The sequence below is a fragment of the Camelus ferus genome, chromosome 11 (assembly GCF_009834535.1).
Source record: "Camelus ferus isolate YT-003-E chromosome 11, BCGSAC_Cfer_1.0, whole genome shotgun sequence".
NCBI classification, from domain to species: Eukaryota; Metazoa; Chordata; class Mammalia; order Artiodactyla; family Camelidae; genus Camelus; species Camelus ferus.
In genome coordinates, this window is record NC_045706.1 from 31,921,354 (window position 1) to 31,946,460 (window position 25,107).

At 35.1% G+C, this 25,107-nt stretch overlaps 1 protein-coding gene across 2 annotated transcripts in view; it reads right to left on the reverse strand.

The window, feature by feature from the left end:
• The window catches only part of TNKS2 (tankyrase 2), a 56,990-nt gene that overhangs the window by 20,326 nt on the left and 11,557 nt on the right, over window positions 1-25,107 (reverse strand). For both annotated transcript variants that reach the window (XM_032491329.1, XM_032491328.1), the window contains exons 2-16: window positions 22,566-22,790; window positions 20,000-20,095; window positions 18,420-18,456; window positions 18,166-18,241; window positions 17,709-17,803; window positions 15,693-15,759; window positions 13,363-13,549; window positions 12,185-12,306; window positions 9,766-9,857; window positions 9,604-9,682; window positions 6,720-6,891; window positions 5,967-6,046; window positions 2,736-2,881; window positions 1,992-2,157; window positions 1,213-1,432 (exon numbers count right to left, since the gene is read on the reverse strand). In XM_032491329.1, the coding sequence (XP_032347220.1) occupies window positions 1,213-1,432; window positions 1,992-2,157; window positions 2,736-2,881; window positions 5,967-6,046; window positions 6,720-6,891; window positions 9,604-9,682; window positions 9,766-9,857; window positions 12,185-12,306; window positions 13,363-13,549; window positions 15,693-15,759; window positions 17,709-17,803; window positions 18,166-18,241; window positions 18,420-18,456; window positions 20,000-20,095; window positions 22,566-22,790 (1,860 nt within the window). The remainder of the gene's footprint in view (window positions 1-1,212; window positions 1,433-1,991; window positions 2,158-2,735; window positions 2,882-5,966; window positions 6,047-6,719; window positions 6,892-9,603; window positions 9,683-9,765; window positions 9,858-12,184; window positions 12,307-13,362; window positions 13,550-15,692; window positions 15,760-17,708; window positions 17,804-18,165; window positions 18,242-18,419; window positions 18,457-19,999; window positions 20,096-22,565; window positions 22,791-25,107) is intronic.

Consider the following 25,107-nt stretch of genomic DNA (forward strand, 5'->3'; position numbering starts at 1 on the left):
TGTCTAAAAGACACACAGATGGAGTAATTCTTTTCCACTGACAGTGGGGTCCTAACTTACATGGGGTCATAATTTAAAGGTAAAAACCACATACACTAAAATTATCTCTTAAAAACTAGGAACATAGCTGCTCACACTGTGAGACCAAAAGGAACTGAGAGAAGACTGTGCACTTCCATCTCCCACATTACACAAAGTGGCAAGAAACACCTGCATTCTTTTTTTCTCTTTTTAAACCGTATGTATTCAGATAAACTTGTATGAATCAAATGTGCCTATGATGCAGCTCCACTGAAGTACTAGCTGTAGCTCAGTGTTTTAATGGCCCATTCCCTAGCATCTTTAATACAGCTGAAAAAGATATACTGTGCCACTTTCATGAATGGAATCTTAGAACAAATGCCACGTACTGAATTGTAGTCCCCAAATTTCCTATGTTGAGCCCTAACCACTAGTATCTTAGAAAGTGACTGTATTTGGAGATAAGGCCTTTAAAGAGGTGATTAAGTTCAAATGAGGTTGTTAGGGTTAGCCCTAAGTGAATCTGACTGTTGTCCGTATAAGAGAAGATTAGAACACAGACACACCAGGGATATACACAGAGAAAAGGACATGTGAGGACACAGAGAAGGTGGTCATCTGCAAGCCAAGGAGAGAGGCCTCAGAAGAAACCAGTCCTGCCAACATCTCCAGAAGTGTGAGAAAATACGTTTCTGTTGTTTAAGCCACTTAGCCTGTGGTAAATCAAGGCAGGCCTAACAAACTAACACAACGAATAACTTGAGCAAGAGGTTTATGTAACTCCTGAAAGACTTTAAAGATTGTTTTCTGCTTGTGCTTAACAGCTATCATCAGAAGAATGGAAAGCTTTAGCTTCCCACGAGGAAGGATGGCTCAACAGGCATATTTTTGAAATTTCTGTAGTCAAAACACACACATCAAAGATGATTCACACAGTATGACCTGGAATAGAGGTTCCAAAGCACATGGTGACTGACAGAGCCCGTTTCAATTGTTCTTAGTGAATATAACATGCTGGTACCAAAGTGGACGTGAAGTACAGTTGCCCTGTACAAATACACTAGAGTATGATGGAAGTACTAGAAGATACTTGATTTTAATCTTTCAAGATTACTTATAGGAAATATTTTATTCAGGTAAAATGAATCTTACATTTCACCAGCCTAAATCTGAGACACTTCATCCACTTACCTGCTAAATGTAAAGGTGTTGAATGCCGGCCTTGGGTATCACGACAATTTACATTATCTGGAGAAGATAACTTCTTTACTCTGGCCAAACAACCCTTCTTGGCAGCATCCAACAAAGCTGCATCTCCCCTAAGTAGATCTTGGATATCTGTATCCCCATCTTTAACAAGATCCAAAGGAGTATTTCCATCTCTGTTTTTCTTTGTAGGGTCTGCACCATGCTGGGCATGTGAAAAACAGAAAGCGAGGAAATGGCTTAAGTTTGCCCTTGGTCAATGAGAAAATAGTACATTTAATGATACTAAGAGACTTTACCTTAAAGATTAACATGATTGTTATTAATGCTTAATTAATATACAAAAACTTACAATAAAAAATAGAAGCAGTTAAATATTGGGCTTTTATAATGCAGTAATACAGTTAAAAATTTAAACTTTCAAAATAAGGTAGTATCTCATTAAAAATTACCTTTCACATATGCTATTTTTAGTTTTCACGAAACTTCAACGTTGTGTAAAGTATAAATGTAACTATACTCTTGTTTTTTTACTGTAAAGTATCTATATCGGTACCAGTATAGAAAAACCAGTACTGTTAATTTCATCAGCGCTAAATAAAGCTGGCTTATAGTGTTCATGACATCTATTCTGAAATCCAGGTTCAGAATTAGACAACTTTGCTTCCTACCTCCTTACTAGTTTAACTTTATATTAGTTGTTAGAAATATCATAAACATATTTTGTATAATACACTCCGTCCACAGTAAGTACTTAAATATACCTGGAGCAGAAGTTTACAAATTTCATATTTTCCTTTTGCTGCTGCTTCATGTAAAGGTGTAAATTTCCATAAGTCAGCTACATTAACTACTGCTCCATGCTTAACAAGAAGTTCTGCAACTTCATAGTGTCCATAAGAACATGCATTGTGCAAAGGTACAAGGCCTCTGAAATGGAAAGTTAAATGAGTAACACAACACAAAGATACACTTTAATTTAAATTATTACATATAGCAGATAAATTTCTTGAACTGCATATGGGATTTTATTGATTGTATGTTACAGAACCTAAAATCTGAAAGCAGAAATGAAATTACTTTGTGAGGGGGAGGAAGGGAGGAAATTTCAAAAATATTTAAAATTGCAGAGAATGTAACAAACATCTATATACTCAATATCTAGAACTGAGAAATATACATTTTTAAAGAAAAATAATTTTAAGATAAACTGGAATAATTCAAGTATCCTCAATGCAAACTAAAAAATTTACATTAAAAATCAGTATCACACTAATGCTGTAATCTCCTTGGTCATTACAGAATAATAAAAAGGCATTATGCAGCTTTTTACATAAATGCTAATCATAAAGTCTTGACTGAAATTAAGAAGCTGTATTTAAGCCAATGTTAGCAAACAGACTTCTCTGAAAATAAAAGAGCTACCAACTATCTTAAAAATATTTTCAGATTTTCCTGCAAAGGCCAGATGAAGGAACAGAGAGGCCCCGGTGAGTGCTGGTACTTGCCCTTTATCTTTAGCATGCACGTCAGCTCCGTGTTGCAGCAGGTATTCCACCACAGACACCCGGTTATAGCCCGCCGCAAAGTGGAGCGGTGTGGACTGACGTCCTTCAATGTCTCTGCAGTTGACACTCTGAACAGTACATAACTTCTGTAGGATGGAACACAGTGTACACATGATGTTACATATTCTAACTTCTTGCTTTCATTTATCTAATAGAAATTTCCAACGTCTCATCATTATCAGTATTCTCAGAAACTCTTTGCTATTTATTCTCCTTACTTCGTCTTGTCATTTACTGGGAATCTCTCTGGTCCTCTTATCTATAATCATCTTCTTTTGCTAAAGCTCGTAGGTCCATTTTATTATTACCGTTACTACTATTTACATAAAGGTAACATTTAAGTACCAATTATCAGCAGTTGTAATTTCCATTTTGTGGTAAATATATGTATAGGTACCCTGGATCATAGGAGCACTGGCATCACCTGGGAACTTGTTAAAAACTCTGATTCTCAGACTTTTACCCACTGAATCAGAATCTGCATTCTGACAGGATCTCTACATAATCTGTAAGCACATTAAAGTACTGTTCTAGAACAGTGGTTCTCAAATTTTCATGTGCACTGGGTCCTACCTCCAGATTTCCTAATTTGTTATGTTTGGGATGGGGCCTGAGGAATTATACTTAGAGAATTATATTGTACTACATGGAATGAATTAACTAATAGAATGCTATTGGTTATATATAATCCTTGGGAGGATTAAGAAAAGTAATTTTTTGTCTTTTTTGGTTCAGGTGAGAAGTCTAGCTGAGAAAGGCTTGTAAGAGTAACACTCAAAATACTCAAGAGTATTTTACATGGAAAGTATGAACATTTGGGGAAGGAAAGCAACACAGATAATAAATCATGGTGCTTAAAAAAAGATCAAAAGAGTATTTTAGGTAAGAATATTACTAAAAACCCTTTCCCCCCCTTTTTTTTTTTTACTCCCCTACCCTACAAGCAGGCATAACTTAAGCCTAATAAACCAAAGGAGCCAGCTATCAGTAGGTTTACCTCAAGGGGGTTAATAACAGGTCTGATAGAACTCTTTAGTGCATTCCCAACCAGAGCCTGCTGGATATATACATTCAGGGTCTCACCATTGAGAGATGGTGTTCTGTGGCTCTGAAGTCGGGCTCCGGGAAGGAGGAATTAACCCATATGTCAAGTGCTGCTAGGTTTGGTCGTTATCAATGGCCATTCTAACTCCCTAGCTCTCAGTTTAATTTTGTCCACTGAGACAACTTTACTAACAGTAGGTGTCCAAGAAAGTATCTAGCCTGAGAGCTCACCACTAAACAAACACTACTGAGCACAGAAATGAAGTGCTCACTGGGCAATCTGCAGATGTTATTGTCCTAGCGATTCATACCAAGCCACTGGTCTAGAGATATACAAGGAATAGAAAAGTTGATGGAGATAAATTTCCATTAAGTGATTTTAAAAGCAGAGTTGAGGAAAGGCAGCCTAATGTCTATCACAGGGAGAGGGGAAGGTATTCCTCAATCCAATGGCATTATTTTATTCTCCAAGTCCAATTGCTGCCCCCAGTCTTTTCTCTTGATCTATTTCTTCCTTCTAGCCCTCTTCTATCCTTATGAAAACAAAGTCTGGTCTTTAATATTAGTGTACTGAATATAGTTTTACGTTCCTTAATATATGTAAGTGGATGACCATTACAATTTTTTATCAGTAATCCCCCTTCCCTGCCAACAGCTAGTTGACTCTAACTCCATCTGCCCACCTAACGTAATTTATCATTCCTCAAAAAAACAAAAACAAAAACAAAATCTCAGCTCACTATCCTTAACTCAAGTGATTTGTTTTTCCACAAGTCATTAGTCAGTAAGAGAAACAAAATCCACCCTTTCAAAATCATGTTAACCTCCTAATTAAGGGCATGAGAATGAACTAAAAAATAAGTCAAACAATAAACTGCATAATAGCATTTTTCTTTGAAAAATTATTAAAAAAAATAAAATCTTAAGTTATTTGGAAACGACTGCACTATCTACACAGATAAAGCAGTAGGAAAGGATCACAAAGACTTTTAAATCAACTTTGAGAAATCTCTTTATTTAAAAGGACAGTGAATAAATTTCCTCAGAGCTGAAGGTTAGATGAGACCAATATTTATATTTTGTTCTCAGAAAATCTAAAATTGATTTTGTGGGGTTAGTCTATTCAGGATTAAGAACACCATAGAGAAATATAGTGAAACTGTTTCAAATAGTGACCTCTGCCACGAATCAAATCAATAAATTAAGCTTTTTATAAAACTTATTTCCTATCAGTGCCACCGCAAATAGGACCAGCACTGCTTTGAAAAAGTCTGTGTGTGGTGGGGAGAGAGGACACAACAGTGTTCTTTTCTCCCTTACTAGCTCTGGAAATGAAAATAACATTATTGCATTACTGAAGAATTATCTAATTCATGAAACATGCTGAGTTAATTTTAATTTATATTAGTTGAACTGAAAAGTAGTCTTGCTCTTCCAAAATGTTAGTCTTCCGAGTTAATTATTCAGATGCACAGTTTCTATAGGTAATAGAAGTATCTGGTATAGGCAATAAGACATTACATATGATTCTACAGTAAAAGCAAAGCTTGAGGAAAGGTTGACCATTATAGGAGATGGGTCCTAGAAGGGCTAGTTGGCTCTTCTGAGAAAGAAAAAAAGTATTTCAGAGTCGAGATAAACTGAAGATTACTAGGAGACAATGGCTCTGAAAAGTGGTGACACTCTATTATTACTATATTTAAACACTGGGTCCTCACAGATGTAGAGGGGGCAAAGAAATGAAGAAGCCAGAAGAAAGATATAGACAGAGTGATACACTGTTCAGTTTTCTTCCCTTCCTGTTTTAGGTGTCATATGTAAACAATAATGGACAATAATTTGATATGCGTTATTCTTTTAAAGGGACAAATAGGTTCTTTAAACAAAATGCATTTCTATAAACATGAAGTTTATTTAAATTTGTGACTATGATGTATTTATTGAGATGTGAAATCAAAGTTTCTTTCATTAATGATCCTTATTTGCAGAGCAGAACTAGATTAGCATTATTTACCTTTTAAAACAATGCACATATAAATAACTTGATTTTTCGTATTAACAGTACAGATTCGTTAAATAGTTAAAATAAAAACCCAAAGTTAACAAAACCATAAGATCGTATCTTACTTTTACAGTTTCTACATCTCCAGCTTTTGCAGCTTCCAGCAATTGTCTGTCGGCCTCTGAATTACCTAATGGGATACCCTCTAAAAAGAAAGAGAAGGAAAGAGTGATTAACTCCTGTTTGGAAAGGGGCTAGGGGGGCTTTGGAAGGGGGCTAGGGGGCGAAGCTTCAAGGGAGGCATCGTATCTGAAAGTAAAGCTCTTTTTACAGTTTGGTGGTAATTATGTAGGAAATCTCCATGGTAGTAGGGGAAAAGCAGTAAAAACTTTTTGAAACATTTTACACACACACACACACATACACGCACACACGCATATGTGAAATGTACGTAAATGTGAATTATAAAATGAGATTTAAGTAATATAAAGGAACATAAATAAGGTAGATAATGAAAGATGGCCTGACCTATAACCAAGTTTAACAGTATTTGGGCATTGAGTACAATGAGCTGTAAGAAGAAATAACAGCTTATAAGGACCTACTGTACAGAACAGCAACTATATCCAATTTCTTGTAATGAGCTGTAATGGAAAAGAATCTAAATATATGTATGTATACGTATAACTGAATCGCTTAGTTGTACACCTGAAACTAACAGTCATCGACCACACTTCAATAAAAAGTAAGAATTTTAAAAAAAGAAACAGCCAACAAATCTAAAAACACTTTCTTTTTACTACCAACTCTTATATGATATGTAAAAAAAAATAAAGGTTAATTTAAAAAAATAATAATTTCATGGAAGCATTCAATACCTTGAAGAAGTTGCTGCACATTTTCATTTCCCATCTGTAAGGCAGTAAAGCCCTGAAGGGATATGATGTTAGGATCACACCCATAACTCAGGAGTAGGCGGCAGGTTTGCAGATGACCACAATGTGCAGCTCTGTGCAGAGAAGTCTGACCGAGATTATCCAGAGCATTAACCTTAACAATGCAGAAAAAGCTAAAATTAGCTTGCAGTGCAAAATTTTAAACTGTCCATTCGTGTATTCAGCACTTGTTACTAATTTAAAAATTTCAACTATTCTTTTATGAAGCCTATTATCCAGTGCCAATGCAAGTAATTTTGCTCAAATCAAAGTATAAATTCACCAATTCATGAAGGCAGACATCAGAAGACCCAATTTTGGATTAAAAATGTTAAGATGTTGAAAAACAGTTGTGTTTATTAGCATTACAGTATTCACAGATTTACTGCATTTAGAGCTAGACATTGCCTAAGAAAGTCTAATGTATGTATTTTAATGGATCTCTGAGGTATAGAAATGTTGAAACTAACTCCAAGATAATAGTAACAAAGCCAGAGACTAAATTATCATTAAAATACTTATTTCTATTGGCTTATTCTTCTAACTTATTTATCATGTAAAATATAATCTGTATGGATCAAGACACTATGGTATATTCACACAACAGAATATTTCTTAGCAATAAAAAGGAACAAATTATTGATACGTGGCTTAATCTCCAAAACATTATTCTGAGTGGAAAAAGTCTTACACCAAAGAGTATATATTGCATGATTCCATGGACATGAAGGCCCAGAACAGCTGCATCTAATCTATGTTAGAAAAAATCAAAATGGTTGTTGCCTTTAGGTGTGGAGACTGCCTTGGATGGGACACTGCATTTGCTATAAGATAATGTTCTCTACTGTCATGAGTTTTAGTTACGCAGGTATATGCATTAGGCAAAGTTCAGTAAATGTACATTTAAGACTTGTACATTTCATTGCACATAAATTTCACATCCAAATAAAACCTGAAAATAAATATTAATGTCTAGCTGAATCCTACTAAGAGAATTTAGGGAGAAGTGTACAGTAATTAGCAAATTTTTTAAAAAAAAGTTTGCCAAAAAAAGAGATATTGACGGATAGAGGGAGAAATTGGTGGATATAAAAGAAAACAATATGGTAAAATGCTAGTGACAGAATTTAGATGGTGAGTATATAATTCCTCTCTTTAAAATTCTTTCAACTTGGTTGTATTTTTTGAAATTTTCCATTAAAAAAAAGTCACCTGTAAGACTCCTCCTATCTCATCCCCATCCCCCCAACCAGCCAGGAAAATAATTCTTCAAATCATAACTGAGAAATCAAATTCCTCAGTAATCAATCATATGACCACTAACGTGTTTTGAGACACTGTCTAATTCATATTCTTAGAATCAGAGAACATCTGAACAGAAGTATATAATAAGACTTTCTCAATGAATCTAAAAGTAGCCTATAAAACTAGTCTCCATGCTTATTGAATCTGAAAAATCAATTTAAAATGCTTAAGGCAATTAATTTATTTATTCACATAAAAAACTCACTGAAATGTGAACTACATTTACTTGAAAACTTTATCTGGGTACCACTCTGTGTAAAGATCAGGTGACCAACTTGTCCTGGTTTGTCTGGGACTTTTCCAGTTTAAGCACTGAAAAGTCCTGTGTTCCCAGAAATCCCTCAGTCCTGGGACAAACCTGGATGGTTGGTCACCTTAGTTGAGACTGTTTCACAAATCAAATTTAATTTGCATCCAGACAGTCTTCACATAATGCACCACACGTAAGAAAAGAGCAATCAACGAAAAGTTACAGAACAGGCAGACAAATGAGGTATGCCAAGCAGTCAAGCAGAAATAAACTTTATTTTTTCAATACTTTACAATAAGAAAGATTGAGATTATACATTATCAAGAATTCCCCCAAATCGAAGAGAAATTAGGACACTGAGAGGCAACAGAAGAAACTGTAGAATCAAAGTGGTTCCTTGGGTGGAAACCCAAGGAAGGACAGATCAGAAAACAAGTCTACAAAGTTCATTTGAAGAAGAGCCTCAGGGGGCCCCAAGGGTAAAGGGATCTCTCTTTCTTCTCGCTTCATCAGAGCAGCTGAATTCTGTTCTACAACAACTACCCACCAAAGATTTTGTTTGAAGAAAACAAGGATCTGTGGCTAAAAACTGTGAAAACTGTTGAATTAGGTGACCGTTATCTCTTCCAATATGGGATGCTATCTATGTGTATCGTTTACTGAGTAACTTTTTTTAAGTTCCTAGGTAAGAAATTGTGATTTTTAGCCTTGATGAAAACATAATTATTCCATGAATAAAATGCTTTGTGTACAAATGTTAACTACAGAACAGTAACTTCACAATATGAGAAGCTACATTTTAAGTCAAGTCATTTAAACAGTTTAACTATTTCATTCTGTTCCATGTTCTTTGGCTTAGTCATGAAATAATAGAGGGTAAGAGAGACTGTGCCTGGGGTAATAGCAGGAGTTATCGTGGTAACCATGGAACAGAAGATACCAGAAGAGAATCCTGGAAAAGATGATAGGTCAGAATATGGATGTCTCTGGCTAGGGATATTCTCAAGAGTGTACTGTTAGACCTGAAGGATATTTACCCAGTGTGGTGTGGTTAAAAGGAAGGGAGAAGGAAGGATATGTAGGAATAACATATCTTTGAGTAAATCCATAGACTTTTTAGCAAAAAGATATAGAAAAAAGTATCTGCAGGACTATTTCGAGGAAAAAAATAATACTTATGAGAGAGTAAATAGTTTAGGAAGTCAGGCATTTCATCTGCTAAATAGAAAGTAACTCACTGGATTACCAAAGATTACCAAAAGTGAAGTATACCTTTGCTTCATGTTTCACCACTACTTCAACAACATCGTTATGAGCTTTCTCAGAGGCCACATGTAGAGGAGTCAAGAATCTTAAAGAGAAAAAGCCAGACAATGAAGTATTTTCCAAAAGATAAAAATGTCAATAATTTTTAATTACTAAAAGCATACTTACTCTTTAGTCTTCTCATTGATGTTTGCTCCTTTTCTTAGCAACAGTTCACATATTTGCTTTCTTTTGGGATATGGAGACGCGGCAGCACAATGCTAGATAATTTAAATTGCAGCATTAATCAAGGACTATACAGAACTGGTTTTTATTTAAGAACACTTGTGCTTCCAATCAAGAACAATCAAGGAGTTACTTCACACCTTTGTTTCATTTCTGACCTAACTTTGCTCTTCATAATATGTGCAATGATCACTAAAGTCTGACAGGGCTGGAAAATCCTATCTACCAAGGGATATGTTACTAAATATTCTGATCAGGCTTTATACTTATTCTACATCTCTGAAAAAGCTACTACTGCTATGATGAAAAACTTAAATTGTGACCAATAGTCCTTTCAAAACTGTTCCCATATAGCACGATGCTTATGTCATTTTTTAAAGGTTAATAAAACACTCCAATGTCTGGGATTTCATTACATGAGGTAACAACAAAATACTCATCAGCACTGGATTCTGCCTGGTAAAACACCGACAGAATAGCTGACAAATTGGGTAGTATTTATTTCTCTCTCAGTGAGTTGTTCTAGCAGAATAAGAAGCCTGGATTACCTGTTTGATAAAATCAGTGGCAGAAAATAATACACTCTCAGTTGGAGGCTGCAGGATCTATGTTTATGATGTATCAAAGAGGAAAGGAGACACGAGGTAGGGATTTGCCGGTTATAAACCTAATTAGCATCTCATGGTCATGTTCCAGATCTTTGTACCCCCAACATCCAGGATTATACTCATAAACAACAGGTGTTCAATAAATGTCAGAATGAGTGAATAACCAAATCAATGTATGAATGTTAAAACTGAAAACTGACAATTCATGGAATAGAAGTTCTGGATAATTATCAAGCTAAATTGCACCATACATCTAAACTCAGTACGTATCAAATTTGTTCTCTGATTTTAATCTGTTGTTAATCATAAAGCTTATCTGATCTTTGTAACTGTTTCAGATTCATTCTTTGATATTGTTGCTGCCACCAAAATCATTTATTTGCCCTCAATAAAACCATTTCTAACTGGTGAACATACCTTCCTTGGTGTGTTTTCAGTAATCATCCCAGGACATCTACCAGGATGGCACAGAGAATGGAAATAGTTCATACCCAAGAATTCTTGAGCTCATCCATCTCAAGTTAAACCCTTACTCATCTGCCCCATCCTGTTACAGGCAGGACCTGTGATTGCTGGAAACTTGGAAGACACTGTCTCTGCAGCACAACTATCTACCAACAGTTAACTCCTTGTCTGTTTTAAAGTTAGTAACAAAAGATGAGTGGTTTAACAGTAGAGAACTTAAGAGAAAATAACGTAGAATTAACTTTTCAGACCAGAAAATTTTCCCCATCAGTTTTTCCAAGTTTCTCTGTACCACCTTGATACTGTTATGATTTTAATTTTGCACTGGCACTTACCAGTCTGCAACTTTGCTCTTTTTTTTTTTTTAACATGGATTTTTTTTTTTTTTACAAGTAGCAAAAAAGATCTAAAATGCTTTATAGACAGGTTTCTACATAAGCTTCAGAGTTTATATCATGGCATAAGGAAGAAAATTTACCATAAAGATATCAGATAAGTAAGGCTACTAGGAGTTAAATCTGCCCCAACACATTAACTTACTTAGTGTCATCTTCCCTCATCCGAAGCACATTCTAAAACTCATACAGCTTTGTTCCTTTTAAATTTCTACTGTTAAGGTGGCCTCTGATGACGTCATTCCCTTATCTTCCACCCCTTACCTCTGCTCACTTCCATTCTGTCCTGACTGCTTCTCCACAGACCGCTCCACCCTTGCCTACTTTGTTAGAGCTCCACAGAGCCGGTATGACCTCTCAGGGATGTGATGTTACCTTACCATTCACACAGATACCTTATTCACACAGTACAGAGGGGCTATATACAAACTTCAGATCTGATTTTGAAAAAAAATTACAATACTGAAAGGAAAATTAACTGGTTTTTATCTTGACGGCAGGATTATCTTATTTTTCAGTGGGTTCCAAATTTTCAATCATAAACATCTATACTCTTCATAGTAAGAAAAAAGTAAATGATACATACAATTTGTGATAATAAAAGTTACATATATGGCAGTATGTGAGCAAAATTTTTCTCTGGAAGGCTGCCCAAATGAACAACAGTACTGCCTTTTGAGGGGATAAGGTGGTTTATTTTTCTGTATTCAAAATTTTTTCTTTCTATATCTGTAGGCATTAATTTTTAAAAAGCACATATTTTAAGAACAATGCTATTATTAAAAGTAGGATATTATGTTAGGTATCCTGTATCATCAAAAGAAGTAGGACATTATGATCAGTTTAGCATGGTTTTGGCTATTTTATTTTAAAAACTTAAACCTGAATTATTACCAATGCTGTTTCATGTGTCTGAGGATGCTTAAAATTCACCATTTCCAGAGAGAGATGTTTTTTGATTCGTGTAACATCAGCTTCCCGTGCAGCTTGAAGCAATGAGTGGCCTTTAAATTCATCTAGATAAAGAAAAAGCATTTAAATCTGCATGAGAATTATCAAATTTATGGGACTTACCTTGTGAAAGATTATTTTCAAAATTATCTACCAAAGTAGTCAGGCTCTAAAGATATGCTCCAAATATAACCCCTGAAAGGGGAGACAGTGGTACTGCAGTTCCCCTTGGTTATGATCCAATTCATCCCTACATGTATACAACATGCCAACTCACGTATACTCATGGCCAACTCAAGGTCTATTTTGGTCTGGTATCTGGATTACTGCAGTATATTTCCAGACCAGAGACTTCTGAGAATTTTCCAAAGCAAAAAACTTTTCTCAGTAAAGAAATAAAAAGTGATTATAGTCCCTATATTAACATTATGGAGGTAGCAGATGGTTTTGTAAATAAATCAGAGAACTGGGGACTAGACTAGTTGGATATTTCCAAGAGCCACCTACTGATGAACAAATGAAAGAGTATTTTCTCAAGATTCCTCTCTTTTATTCACTGGACTTGTGAAACCACCCATTACCCTTTACTATTTCAGAGTAATAAGCTTAACACAAGTGTTCTATTTATGTACAGTGATACTGTATTCGAATTAGGTGGCTATTTCTCACTACATCATCTATTTCAGTTACAGACAGAAAAGCACAGAAGTGCCCAGATACCAAAGAATATTAGATGACAAAATCTAGAGACTATGTTTGTAAAACAGCAATCTTACAAATAACACTTGAACTTCATGGCAGATAAAGAGTCACATCAAAGACAGGAACAAAACCCAAGTTCTTTCTTTTCAAAAGCATACCATCTATAAGACTAACACATATAAAAAGCATTTAACCTGACATGAGAAAAGCAAATACAAATATACTTTCTTTTCATAGCATCTTAAGAGCAAAATGAGTTGAAACTTTCAAATGATTTAATGTGCTAGTCTGAACAACAATAGATATCCATGGCTAAGGAAAATATTCTATTATTTTACTATTTCTAAAAAAAAAAAACCAAGAAAAGATTTTAGTTTACTGATATGAGTCTAGCTGAGCATTCACCATTTTATACTTACACGCTAGTCTTTCTTTTAGCTGTGGTGTGGGAGCCAAGTCTATAGCACTTTTATTGTGACAGTTCAGCAGTGTTGGATCTGCACCATAACTTAGGAGAAGAGAACACACTTCAACCCTGTTCTTGGAAGCTGCCTCATGAAGAGGAGTGAACTGCCACAAATCCATTGCATTGACGCAGGCACCATGCTGAGGGGTTGGGGTAGGTAAAGTATATATTTAGAGCTCAATTTTTAAGAGACTTTAGAATTACTAGTACTGTGTAATTTAACATCACGCAAGCTTAAAAAGATAATGTTCCCAAAGGTCACTTTCAAACCAATTATTTCAGAAAGAGAATACATTTTCCCCATAGAAAAATGGTTGCCTAGGCCTACCCATTATTATTTACTACCCAAGTGCCTATTTTAACTCTTCTTTTGTTAAAACAGTTAAAACGAAGCTTTAGATTTAACCTTCATCTTTTCCAAGAACTATTTTTTTTCTTTGATATAATTTACATATGGTAAAATGTACAGTTCTTAAGTGTACAGTTCGGTGAGTTTTGACAAATGTATATACCCATGAGATCATCACTCAATTCAAGATGCAGGATGTTTTCATTACCCGAGAATGGCCCCTCATACTCCTTTTACAGTCAATTCCTGCCCCCTTTCTTACTGTTGGTACTACATACTAGAATTACTCATTCTTGAATTTTACTAAAATGGAGTAACAAAATATGTACTTGTGTCTAGCTTCTTTCACACAATGCTTTTGAGAATCATTCATGCTGTTGTATCAAGTTTTTATTGCTGAGTTGCATTCCATTGTGCAGTATTCCATAATCCATCATCCTGTTGATGGGCATTTGGACTGTTTCTAGTTTTTCACTATTATATATAGGTTGTCATGAACATCCATGTACAAGTCTCTTTATGAATACACACTATCATTTCTCTTGGATGTATCCCTAGGGGCGGAATTGCTGGGTCATATGGAAGTTGTATGTTTACTTTTACTAGAAACTGCTGAACAGTTTTCTAAAGTGCTTGTATTATTTTTGCATTGCCATCAGCAATGTCTGAGTTCCAGTGGTCCACATCCTTGCTAACACCGTCAGTCTTTTCAATTTTAGACATTTCCATGTACTAGAGTTCGATGGACCACAGAAGTCATTCTAGTTCAGCCTCTCATCAAACACAAAACCCCTGTCATAGCATTCTGGCAGAAGGCAAACCAGCTACTTACTCTTTAGTACTTTCAATGATGGGAAACTAATTCTCAACTAATTTGGCTTTTTATAATTACTAGATAACTCCTGATTCTCTTGAACCTGACTACTCTAGTAATTGCACCCTCACCTCAGTTAACTTCCTCTATATACACAACCTCTAACCAGCCTCCCACTCTTATTTAGCTAATACTAGGTCTTGGGAAAACATCATTCAGTTGTCTGTAAGTCCCAGTACAATCTGTGATGTTTCACTCTCATCCACAATAACATTCCAAATATTCTGTTGAATTCAAGATTCAGTTTTACAATAAGCAAAAGCACTACTGTTAAAATGTATAATATTATGGCCACATTATAAATTTTATAAGGCTTATGGGCTATTTAGAATATCTAATCATTATAATTAAGTTGTTTCTGTGGGAAAATGTATTCTGTGGTAGCACATGCCTCAAAGGAAGCAAAGAGGCATTGGAAACAAATGTCCTCTTTCTCTTCCCATGACAGCTGATGACAGAATGAGTCAAAGTTTTAGAGGCAGAATGGGTGAAGAGTGAGAGAAGTCTAAAGAATGTGGTCAAATACATATGTAGAGTCTGGGGGACAAAAAGAAATGAGTGTAAGTAACATTTTTGGATCCACTCTCAAAGAGAATACGTAGCTTCTATTGTCAACCAACAGGGGTAAACAAGGAGTTGCTTGCCAGTCCTGGGAACTTGCTTGTTAAACAGTAGTCACCCAGCATACTGGAAGAAGTAAAGCTTACCAAGTGAGCCTGCTCTAACCCAAAGTACAACTGGGCAGGTCTTGCAAATGTAACTAGTGGTTTTAATATTATATGGTTCACTACAAATTGCTTTCTGTTATTTTCAAGAGTTTTGAAACTTCAACCTTTAGCCAAAAATTTTAGATTCACTTAATCCAGTATTTGCAAAATGGTAGTTATTTTATGTATAAAATCTGAGGTATCTCAAAAATCTCAAAAAAGTCAGATAGATGCTAACACTTTATAATGATTATAAATACTCCTATATCCACCAACACTAAAAACACAAAACACATATACTATGTATTTCAAGTAATTTTATATAACTATAAGAAAAGTACACAAGAACTAACCTTGACCAGAAGTTCAGTTACTTCATAATGACCATAGGAACAGGCATTGTGTAGGGGCACCAGATCACTACAATATGAGAGGAAGGGAAAAGCCTGTGTTATTAGGTTTCCTAGGCTTAGTTTATTTGATTTTAATTAAATTTATGCTTAAATTTAAATAAAGTTAAATGGTTTATGAGACCTTCTAATAAAAATGTATGAAATTTAACAGTATCTAGTCGAACCCTACTAGTTCTAACAATTTCAACTCCCAAGTCTCTTTCAACTTCATCTTTTTTTCCCCTCCACCCACTGCTACCGCCATTGCCTCAGTCTGGGCCTGTATTATTTCTCCCTATTCTATTGAAACAGTCCGCAGTTCAATTTATCCTACAAGTTATAGCCAGATTTTTCTAAAAAGTGAATCTGATGTGGTTACTCCTTGTTTTAATATCCTTCTTGGTTCTCCCATGCTTTCAAAAGATGGTTCCAATCGTTTAGCTTGGCATACGATGATCTGACCCTCTCTGGCCTTACCCTTCAATAATGGAATGCTAAACTACCTGAGGTTCCCTGAATGCCATACTACTCCCCAGGTGAAACAGGAAAGATTTTCCCTCCCTTCTGACTTACTTCTGCACATTTTTCCAAACTCAGAGCTCCAAAACTGGCTCTTGTTTGAAACATTTTTTTTTTTTGAGATTCTGTAAGATAAATTGCTATATTCCTTCATATAAATCCCAATTCCTTCATGACAGCAATGGAGGAAGAACTTTCTATACAGGAAGGTACAGAGGAATCTTGAAATCCTGACCCAAGGTGTTCCTCCTTGGGAATCACTCACTAATTACCAAAGACATCACAATGGCCTCTGCTGAGTGATGGCCATCCATGGCTTAGTCTTTGGTTCTATCAGCTCCCTCTTTAAAGGTTTATGGCTTTCCTCACTGTTTTGATTATACAATTTCTTACTTCCTGAGCACCAATTTCATTCCCAACTATCTACTAGCTACCTCCACCTGAATTCCCATCATCAGCTAATAAAACCAAGACTTCTAAAAGTGAACTCAATGTTCTCCCCACAAAACAGATTTCTCCTCTTAGATTTCTGAATGTGTATCACTGGGTTTCACTTATTCATCTTCAGAGTCTGAAATGTAGTCATCTCTTTATTCTTTTCTATCTCATCATATCTAAATATTCAACAAATCTTATCCATTCTTACACTGTAGTATCTCTCACATCTGCATCTTCTTTTCATTTCCTCTGCCACTAACTATTATAAAATTTACTATGCTTGAACCCATAAATGCTCACTCTCCTCACTGCTTTTTCCTCTAGTCTTCTTCAAGCTACCTGACACATTGCTGCCAGAATGCATTTCCTAAAACTTTTTTTTGAAGAATGATTCTCTTTGCTTAAGATCCTTCAATGGCTAATGTGGCTCACAGAATCAAGTTTGCATTCCTTAGGCTAGAATGCCAAGTCCTTTAAAAGTTGGTTCTTACCTGTTTTCCTAACTCTAACCTTTATTTCTCCCCTATGTGAATCACTGCTTTAGCCAAGCTGGTCTAGTCATTGTGTCTTTGATATGCTGTAATGTCTGCTGTAGCACCTTCTCTCACACCAGTTCTCCTGCACAGAGTGATGTTTCTTAAATTCTCTGCTTTCCTGAACTGAGTCCAGGGCAAATATCACCTTCCCAAAGGATCTCCCAACCACTAGCCTGAGCATTGAGTATCTGCTCCTAACAAATCCTGTAGTACTATGCCTTTCTATTTACCACCTCACACTTAGTAGAGAACTTATATCGTTAGGTATCTTTTCATGCCTTCTAAAGTGTAGTGTAAGCCCTATGGATGGTGACTTTAAGGTTTTATAATTTCCTGTGCTCTCAGAGGAACCTGCATATTCTAAAAGCTCGATAAAAATGTTTACAATATTTAGTAAAAAATATGATTTTTACAAGATTACAGAGATTATCATAAGCACAGTAACACTTAAGAAATCCTCATTTTTGTTCAAATGCTTATTTACCCTTTATCTTTAGCATGGACATCAGCTCCATGTTGCAACAACAGTTGTACAATCTTCACTCTGTTGTATCCTGCTGCCAAATGCAATGGTGTTGACTGAAATATTAATGAGACAAATTAATGAAATGCAAACAATAGCTTCAAAATTGCACGAAAAGGTAAAAATCCAGAGAAAACTTTATATCTTCATTGTCTAAATAATAGTAATGACTGAGTTTTACAAAATCTAACATATATACCAGAGGGATAGTATAAAAGTTTGTTTAGAAGCTCACTATTGCAAATAGGAAGCAAACTAAATGCTTATTATTAACAAAGTTTTACTAAGGTTAAGAATTAATCCAAATTATTGCTTAAAACATCTGATGAGAATGTTGATATCTTCTTTTAAGTAAAAAGACAAACACAATTTCATGTTATGAGGAGACGCACACAAACTTAGTTGCAAAAGGAAGTACCTTTCTGCCGTCACTTGCATGGCAGTTGACATTTAATGGTGTAAGCAGAGCCATCATTTTCTCCTCGTTGCCACTCCTAGCACACAAAAAAATGTATTAGCAATTTGTATTCTTTGTCAGATCCTACCTGGAGACGTTATGTGACCATTAAAAAAAATTCATTCTCTTTTAGAGTTTGCTTATTGTTAAAAAGTTAAAATTAAAGGTGAAGTATTTATGGTACATATTTATAACAACAGTACATATTTACACACCTGGCACTTTCCAAGAGTTCATCTTTCTTATATTCACCTGTGAATTAAGGGAAAAAAATAGCAGAAATCAAGAAAATTTATTTACAAAAGTAATGTCAGTTTTATACATAAAGTTGCTCACTGAACTATATTTAAAACAGAAAAAATTTGGAAATAAATTTCCAATAAATGGAAAATGGTTAATCAACAGAATACTGTGCAGTTTAAAAATATTTTCATGTAGAACAAGAAATATCTTTGTTATGAAAGTGAAAAGGAATGATTCAATGTCATATAATGAAATATGACCACAACTATATGAAAATAATATGCACAGAAAAAAGAAAGCCAAGAAAGAAGTACACCAAAATTTTAACAGTTTGTCTTAAGTGGTAGGTTATAGGTCACCTTTTTTCTTTTTCCTCCTCAAATTTCCTAAAACCAGTGTTATTTGTTTAATACAGAAAATGCACCTACTTCATTCAAAATTAAAACAAATAAAGTCAAATACACCAATATTACAGAAATTATAAAGGATATTCTACAGAATCACAAATTGAACATAATCATTAACATTTTTATGAATCGAGAAGATTTTTTAATGCTAAAATTGTTTTATTATAATGCTACTTTAAATACATACAAATAAATATAGGACTAAATATAAACTCTTTACGCCTATAGTTTTTACTTGCAATACAAGCAAAAACTTTAAAATGAATACAATTTAAACTAACATAATAAACAGTGTTTATTGATCTGCTTAAACAAAATCTTAACTGGTGTCCACAAAACAAATTGTGTACTGATTATTGTGCAAAGCTTCTTTTAAGCCCCAAGACTTTTCTAAAAGATAGAAGTAGGGAAGACCATGGAATAGTGAAGGAGGAAAAGAACACTGAACTTTCAGTTACAATAATAGATCACTTTGCTAGAAACCATGCAGGGAACTAATTTACATTTTCTCAGTAATATCAGAAGAAATATCACAAAGTCCAAGCACAAAAGCTCACAGCAGAGCTCTTCAGGCTCGTGACTCAGGCTCTTGACTATCAGACATGATTCTAATGGTGATCATGCAATAGGTAAGAATCCAGAAAATAATACAGCAGAGAGCTGCTTATGAAGAAACCCTCTGATAAGGGAGAAAACATGTGAAGCAGATACTAGCAGTCAAAAAAGCTTGACGTCTAAAATCAACCTAAACCTAGAGACCACAGTCTTCTAATCTTAATAGGTTCCAAGGGCATGAATTAGTTCCACCAGAGCACAGTAACTAGCATTCCTCATGGTACTGAAACTGATCTGCCCAGACTCTTCTGTTTAGAAAAGCAACAGAATGGTTATAACACACAATTATCTACCATCCCTGCCCCTAATAAGGCAGGAATCACAAATTTAAATACTAATAAAAAAAAAAAAAGTCACCTTTCTTAGACAAGAATCAAATGTTAACTGTCCAGACACAGAAAAGAATAGCAACTGAACTGACACTATTTAAAAAATCTAGCTGAGGTCATGAACTGCAGGAAGCTGACTATCTACTTAGCAGGCTCATCCTTTATATTCTTCCCGGAATACTCAACAGTGTGCAGACTTACCAGTCAGCACTGCTTTGGCAGACGGGTCTGCTAAATCCAGTGCTGTCCTTCCATCTGTATTTCGGATAGTTGGCTCAGCTCCATGCTGTAAGAGCACTGAAAAAGAGCAACACTACCTTTCAAAATAGTAATTGTGACAATTTGATTTTAGTAAATCACTTTCACAAAAATTCTGGTCCAGAAGTCTCAAAGTTATTTAAAAACTTTTCATATCCTGACAGTATGGTAAATGTTATATTTTAAAGATACAAATATATAAAATATTCCATTATTTACTGTATTAGACCATTAAATAAATATCCCCTAAGCGCAACGTCAGATTTTGCTTTGCAAGTAACTAAGGATGGATAGAGTGTACAAGGAACTAAAAGACAAGTTTGCTTGAAAGCTTGTTTTCTGTTTTCTCGTTCCAAATGAACATTGCCTATGCTAGAAAGATTATTCTGTTATAACAGAAATGAAATTTCTAAAGGTATGAATAGTCTAGTAATAGAGATCTGGGATTTAAAAAATAAAAAGTAAAAAACACCACAGGTAAATTCTTAAAAGAAAAAAAGAAAAAGAAAAACAGAAAAAAAAAATTCTCTGCAGGGTTAACAAACCCCAAATCAAAACTGCTACATTAGGGTGGGGGGTGGGAAAGGACAGACTGGGATTTCAAAATTTGTAGATACTGACAGACATATGCAGAGTAGATAAACAAAATTATACTATATAGCACAGGGAAATATATACAAGATCTTATGGAAGCTCACAGTGAAAAAAAATGTGACAATGAATATATGTATGCTCATGTATAACTGAAAAATTGTGCTCTACACTAGAATTTGACACAACATTGTAAAATGACTATAGCTCAATAGAAAAATGTTAAAAAAAAAAAAACCGCTACATTATATCTCAAAGCACATAAAAAGAGAAGACTTATGCTCTACTCTGTACATACTGTTATATGTTACATAAAGCTATTCCAGCACACTATAAATAAGGAGCTGGGGAAAGACAGGCAAATAAATACATGCAAAAAGGGAAGCCCAGCTCCTGTTCTTTAATAGGGTTAAGGTTCACTCTACTCTACTATCTGTAACAATGATATCCAAGAGAAATAAAACATGAGTCATAAATGTGAGCTACATATGTAGTTTAAAATTTTCTAGCAGCCACATTATAAAGACGTTAAATTAATTTTAACAAATCTTATTTAAACCAAAATACTCAAAATATTTTTATTTCAATATTTACATTTATATTGTAATCAATATAAAATTGAGGTATTCTGCACTCCTTTTTTTTTTTTTTTGTACTGTCTTTGAAATCTATGTATTTTTCCCTTACAGTATATCTCAACTAGCCACATTACACATCCTCAACTACCATTCTGGACAGTGCAGATCTTTAACTGTATTTGGAAAACTCTACATTAATTATTTGTATGTCTGAAATTGAGGTACCAGAAAAGGATTCTGAGCAGAGGCAGTAGCAATTTAAGATAACACACAAGAAAGAATTGGGCAGAGGTTACTAGGTAATCCTTTTCTTATTTTTATAAATTGCCTAATTTCAACTAAACTGGTCACTTTGGCATAAAGTGATTTGGGGTTTTGGGGGAAAGAAAGAACAATTTAAATCTAGCATAGAGCCCTTGGACTTTCCCTAGTGCACAGAATTGGCTTTCTATCTGTCTTAAAGATTTCAACTGCCCCCGTTTTACATCAGGAAATAGAGGTAAGGTAGCAGAGTCCAAAATCCCTAACTCTGTTAGACTCAGAAAAGTCAATACCCCATTACTGAAAATTCTCAAATAAGCAGCCTTCTCACATATAATTTTCTGTCAGTGATCAGCCTGTCAGGCAAATCCTATTTCATTCGTTAATTTAAAGTATTCTAAATGATTGATATTTTTTTCTTCAAATGCTTCTTTATTCTGCCATTTCTATTCTATAACCATTCTAGTTGCATGCCTGCTTCATTTCTCATGTGCCTTATTCTACAGCTTCCTAGCCAGCCTCCCTAATGCCATCCTTTCTATTCAGCCCTCTACCACATCACTCTTTCTAAAATATACTACTCTCAGCACACAGTACCCTCCTTAAAATCTTGAATGATTCCACATTCTACATAACAATATCAAGCTCCTTAACCTGGAGTCTGAAACTCCTTATAAGGAAGTCCCTACCTACCTTTTCAACCTGTCTCCCCAAGACTTTCTGGGAAGACTCAGGAAGGAGTGACTCAACTCCAGCCTGGTCACTGCACTCACTGTCCTCTAATACTCTCTGTTCACTTCCACCACGCCTCCCTCTGGTTCTTTGTGTGTATTATTCCCAAGAGAATTCACATTTCTAGAGAAGAGGAATTTTGTACTACTCTGGTCTCTAAAAAATTTAAGCCCAGTACCACCTACAAAATAACATTCAGTAAACAGTGGTTGGATTAAATCATGAAGTGTTCTTAAAGATTTAAATTTAGCCTGGCAGAATTTGATCACATTAACAAATAAATTCAATCTAGATTCAGAATAGTTACAAACTACTTTAAAAAAATTCTGGAATGTAAACAGTCTTACCGATGCAAACATCAATCTTTCCTTTAATTGCAGCTTCATGGAGAGGAGTGTAATTCCAATTATCACGAGCATTTGGGTCTGCACCATGTCGCAAAAGGAGATTGACTACTTCAGCATGACCAAAAGAGCATGCATTATGAAGAGGAATAAGGCCCCCATCATCACGTGCCTGGACATTTGCACCATTCTGAAGCAAATATTCAACCACATCTTTCCGCCCAAAACCTAGAAGAAAACAAATTATTCACATTTAAGTTCTCCAAAGAAAATAAATTAAAATAGAATCAGTAAAGTAGAAGCCATGCTAAAATACTTTTAGATGGAAAATAGTAATAGATTCAACAATTCAGGAATTCACTGATAAGGTGAAATACATTGCTAACTAATCTTTATGAGAAAGCCAAAGGGTCTCTCCAATACCTTAGGTCATACTACTAACTTCAGAGAAAGGTTAAAAGTGACTGAAAACCCAAAGTTCAGAAGTTTCCCACTCTACAACAGCATTTCTAATTGCAAATGCAGCATTCTGCATACTTAGTGTGCATACATTATCAGGTATTTAAAATACATGTATCGAACCAACTTGGTAGAATCCCTTTCCCACATCTATCTCATAAAATGTTTCTACTAAACTGGCGGACTCTGGGATAGCAACAACAGTTTGTATCTGTCGATGGAGTGAAGACAGAGGTGATACTAGGCAAAAGTGTGAAATCAGCTGTTTTCACAGGAACCCCTACTTTGCCACTTGTACAACACAAGCAACTTCTTTCTAGGTAGGAGGCCTCCTTTAGAAACCCATGTCCCACAGTTCTGCTGTAATGGCCCCCATAAAAAACAAAACAAAAAAAGGCTGACAACTCATTTACACTGGTTTATGGATTTAGTACCAATGAGTTTCAATCTCTTACCATTCCCACATAATAGCACCTAAAATCTTTTTAGAGTTAATTGTGAAAAGAAAAGGACATGATAAAGCAGATGGGGAAGTATTTGTGTATGTTGGGAGAGAGAGAAAAGACCTTCTCATTCACCCAAAAATTTATCAGAATATTCTTAAAACTACCAATCTTGAATGTAGTCCTTCTAAGAAGACCAGAGTGAAGCTGAAAAAGCAATGACATACAATCTTTCCAAGGTCTATGTCTGGGGCTGGCCTAGCTGCAGCTAAGGTAAGAGTCAGCAGATGACTGAAGAGATTAACTGGATTCTTTATTAGTTTGTTTTGTTTCAATATTGCTAAGCACTATGTCACAGAAGTGGGTATCTTTGATTCTCTCTATTCTTAGAGAGCTTACAATTTAAGATGTGGAGAAACAGTAAGAACCAGTAATTTCAATACACACTAACTCATTATAGAGGTATATATAAAGTGCTACTACAGCTCAAAGAAGGGAACACCTACATTGGGGGAAAGCAGAGAATAGGAAGGACAACCCCAGAGGAGACTCTAGTGATGATATTGGAGCTGAAGACTTACAGAAAAATTAATGGATCATTAGGAGAATGAGGAGAGGAGAGAAGAGGTAAAGGATGGGAAAAAGCTAAGCAAGGAAAGAGCACTGCACTCCAAGCGGAAGAAAGAAAATGTACAGAGCAAGTCATTCATAATAGCCAGGGCACACAGAATACCCGAAGCCAGATGATGAAGAACCTGAGATGTCCCCCCTAAGGTGGTGTCTAGACTGCGTCTTGTAGACTAATTTTGTTTGTTTGTTTTAGACTAGTGTTTTCCAAGCTACTTTCAGGCAACAGATTTTCATGAAATATTTTTTGGTCTTTTAAAAAAATTGATATAACTTATGTATATGGTTGTATTAATTCTAGGTGTACAACGTAATGATTTAATATTTGTATATACTGCAAAATGAACACCACAATAAATCTAGTTAACATTAAGATCTACTCTCTTAGCAACTTTCAAATATATAATGCAATATTATTATTAACTATAGTCACCATGTTGTACACTACATCCCAAGGACTTATTTATTTTATAGGAAGGAATTCTATCTAAAGGAAATTTATATCTTTTGACCACCTTTACCCATTTCACCCATCCCTGCACCTCTGGCAAACACCAATCTGTTCCCTGTATCTATGAGTTTGAGTTTTCTGTTTTAAGATTCCACATGTATGAAGAAGGATATAGCTCAAGCGGTAGAACGCACACTTAGCATGCACAGGGTCCTGGGTTCAATCCCCAGTACATCCTCCAATAAATAAACCTAATCTCCACACCCCCCCGGCCAAGGATTCCACATGTAAGTGAAATCATAGTTGGTCTATTTCTGTCTGACTTAAATCACATAGCATAATGCCCTTAAAGTCCATCTATGCTGTTGCAAATGGCAAGATTTCATTCTTTTTTTACGGCCGAATTATATTCCACTGTGTATATATGCCACATTTTCTTTATCCATTCATCCCTGGATAGTCACTTAGGTTTTTTCCTTGGCTTGGCTATTGTAAATAATGCTGCAATGAACATAGGGGTGTGTAAATCTTTTTGAGTTAGCATTTCCTAATAAAATCTTACATA